At 37.5% G+C, this 3,076-nt stretch overlaps 1 protein-coding gene across 31 annotated transcripts in view; it reads left to right on the top strand.

The window, feature by feature from the left end:
• Nucleotides 1–3,076, top strand: part of Macf1 (microtubule actin crosslinking factor 1) — a 334,558-nt gene that overhangs the window by 227,381 nt on the left and 104,101 nt on the right. For all 31 annotated transcript variants that reach the window (XM_048815714.1, XM_048815707.1, XM_048815706.1 and 28 more), the window contains 2 exons: nt 775–941; nt 2,399–2,555. In XM_048815714.1, coding sequence (XP_048671671.1) covers nt 775–941; nt 2,399–2,555 — 324 coding nt within the window. The remainder of the gene's footprint in view (nt 1–774; nt 942–2,398; nt 2,556–3,076) is intronic.

Here is a 3,076-nt window from a genome sequence, read left to right as displayed (position 1 = left end):
ACATATATATATATATATATATATATATATATATATATATATATATATATATATATATATATGGATGTCCTTTGTGTCTTTCAGGAATGCTTTGTTTAGGTTTTATATGTTTCTTGTTACTTGATGAATAAGATTGAACCTTTTTATTTATATTGTAAGTGAAATTTTCATTCTTGATTTTTATGTGATTTTATACCCTGCGACCTTATTACTTCATTCTTCGAATCATATAATTGATTCTCCTGGATTTTAGAAATATACTTTCATATATAATCTGTAAATACAGTTTAACCTCTCCTTTTTTAGTTCTTATGCCACAAATTGTTTTCCATTAATTGTATTGACTAACATCTAAAAGTAAAGTGTTAAATATTGGTGGAAATAGTGTGCTTGCTCCATGTTATAAAAGAGACTGTGAAAGCTTAGAGAAATTTAGTGGCTTAAGATAATAAATGAGTAAGTGGTATAGATTGAATTTCAGATCTTTTTGACTCCTAAAACCTTCATTCTTTTGACTCTGTCATGCTTCCTTCCAAGTCTGCAAACATTTCTTTAAAGGAGACAAGAGTTTTTGCAATTCTTAGCCACTCTCCATTGGGTTGGAGAGGTTAATATTTTGATCTACCAGTTGGCTTAACAAGCATGACTCTTGCCCTCTCCTTTTCTCCAGAGTAAGGTGAATTTTCCCTAGATTTTCAGCTATCTTTCATCTTTTGACCATATTTATTTTCCAGGGTCAAAGAACTTAATACATTTTTCTTATTTGCTTGATAGGAGCTCACTTTGGAAATGACAGACCAACAGGAGAACCTGGATACTCTTGAACACTTGGTCACTGCACTGGGCTCTTGTGGCTTTGCACTGGACCTGTCCCAACACCAGGGTAGGGTACAGAACCTCAAGAGGGACTTTGCAGAGCTACAGAAAACAGTCCAAGAAAGGTGAGGTTGTTTTTTTTTTTTTTTTTGGGCTGTGTGATAAAATGATCTTCTGTTCTCTCCTGCTTTACCAGAAAAGATGGCATCCAGAACTCTGCCACTGAGCATTGGCCAGAAAGTGCCTTTTTAAGGCAAAGTTACACACTCCACTTGATGCTTAATAGTTTTTCTATTTCTAATGAATTCCTTTTCAATAACGGGATAAGTTCCTACTCTAGATGACAGAAAGCCCACGTCCCTGGACCAAATAGAACAAATTCAGGGCAGTAAATGGGAGTATGGCAGAATTTGAAATAAAGAGAAAAATTGTAGTAGACTTCCTAGACATAATTAGGGGCTATATTTGCACTTTCCATGCTTGTTTGAACCACATTAGATCGCTCTTCTGGAGGAGTATCCAGATATTTCTTTCAAGGCAAATAAGGAATTATATGATGAAGGTTGACTGATTTTAGCTCACTATCGAAAAACAAAGATTCCCTATTAGGAAACTTATAGGTATCAGAGCATGAACAAGACTTTTTTTTTTTTTTGTATCAGGGATTGTACTCAGGGGTGCTTAACAGGCAGCCACATCCTCAGCCCTTTCTATGTTTTGTTTTAAGACAAACACTAAGTTGCTTATGGCCTCACTAAATTCCTGAGGCTGGCTTTGAACTTGTGATTCTCATGCATCAGCCTCCTCAGCTTCTAGGATTACAGGCATGTGCCACCGCTCCCAACCATGAACAAGACTTCTTATCTTGGTTTAGCCATATATGTCTTGATCATATATATCTTTAGCCAAATATTATTTTTATTTACTCAGTGACTGCCTTAGTGACTAGAGGAAAGCAGTTGCTCCAACCAATACTAAGCAACAGGTTATGCAGTGAAGGGTTTGAAGACAAAGGCCACGAAAGCTTTGTTTTTCTTCTCCCTTGTTGATGGCCTTCCTTCTCTGTGAGGAACCAAGGTTCTGGGTTTATATCTGACTGGTAGCTGTGGCCATTTTCAAAACCTTCTCCTTGATTTATTTTATTCATAAATATGCTTAACCTAGGGCTAATCACCTAACGTATCTGTGCCTCAGATTCAGTGTTTGAGCTGGGCCTTGAAAGAGTCAAATACCTAAAATATATCAGAGCTAGAATTAATATTCAAAGCCTACATTCTTTCCATTGTATCATAATACCTAAATAGCAGGCTTGCTATAGTTTTTCTCACTTTTACTTCAGCATAGAGTAAGACTAAAGACTTTATTCCCCAGAAGTGTCCACACAAGGGCAACAGATTATGTAGTTTGGTGCTCTCCTACATTATATGTGGTTGTTCAACCAAACTCCCTATGGAACAGATTATGGGAAGAAAGGACCCTTTTAAGTTACTGATGCCTATGGTCCCAGAATGAACCTAGTTTTAGTTTAAGTTGATTTTACAAAGCTCTGTCTGGCAAGTAACAAAATGTCTTTTGTTAACAGAGAGAAAGATGCATCATCTTGCCAGGAGCAGCTGGATGAGTTCCGAAAACTGATAAGGACCTTCCAAAAATGGCTCAAAGAAACCGAAGGGAGTATTCCATCTGCAGAGACCTTCATGAGTGCTAAAGAACTGGAAAAGCTGATTGAACACCTGAAGGTAGGTCTCTAAGAATCCCACCAGACAGTAGTTTAGAAGCTTGTATGAATTGATCTCTAGCTGTGAGGGGAGGCCATATGAGAAATCCAAATTTTCCATATGCATCAGAATAGAAATTCCTCCATTCTCTTTGAGTGATTCCTACTTGCCCTGATCCAGCACTGAGCACCATAACATCTCCTACTTAAAGAAACAAAACCAAACAAATCATCTGGGAATGATATAGTTGCAACTCTTTCTTAGTTGCCTCCCATGCTGTGATGAATTGTAAAAAGACATCATTAAAAAAAAAAAAAATTGGGCCAGGAGCTGTGGGGCATGCTTATAATCCAAGAGGCTTGGAAGGCTGAGGCAGGAGAATTGTGAATTCAAAGCCAGCCTCAGCAACTTAGTGAAGTGTTAAGCAACTCAGTGAGACCCTGTCTCTAAATAAAATACAAAATAGGGCTGGGGATGTGGGTCAGTGGTTGAGTGCCCCTGAGTTCAATCCCCAGTACCAAAAAACAACAACAACAACAAAA

The sequence above is a fragment of the Marmota marmota genome, unplaced genomic scaffold (assembly GCF_001458135.2).
Source record: "Marmota marmota marmota unplaced genomic scaffold, marMar, whole genome shotgun sequence".
NCBI lineage: Eukaryota > Metazoa > Chordata > Mammalia > Rodentia > Sciuridae > Marmota > Marmota marmota.
The sequence above is the reverse complement of the archived record's forward strand: the minus strand, read 5'-3'. Positions and strand labels throughout refer to the sequence as shown.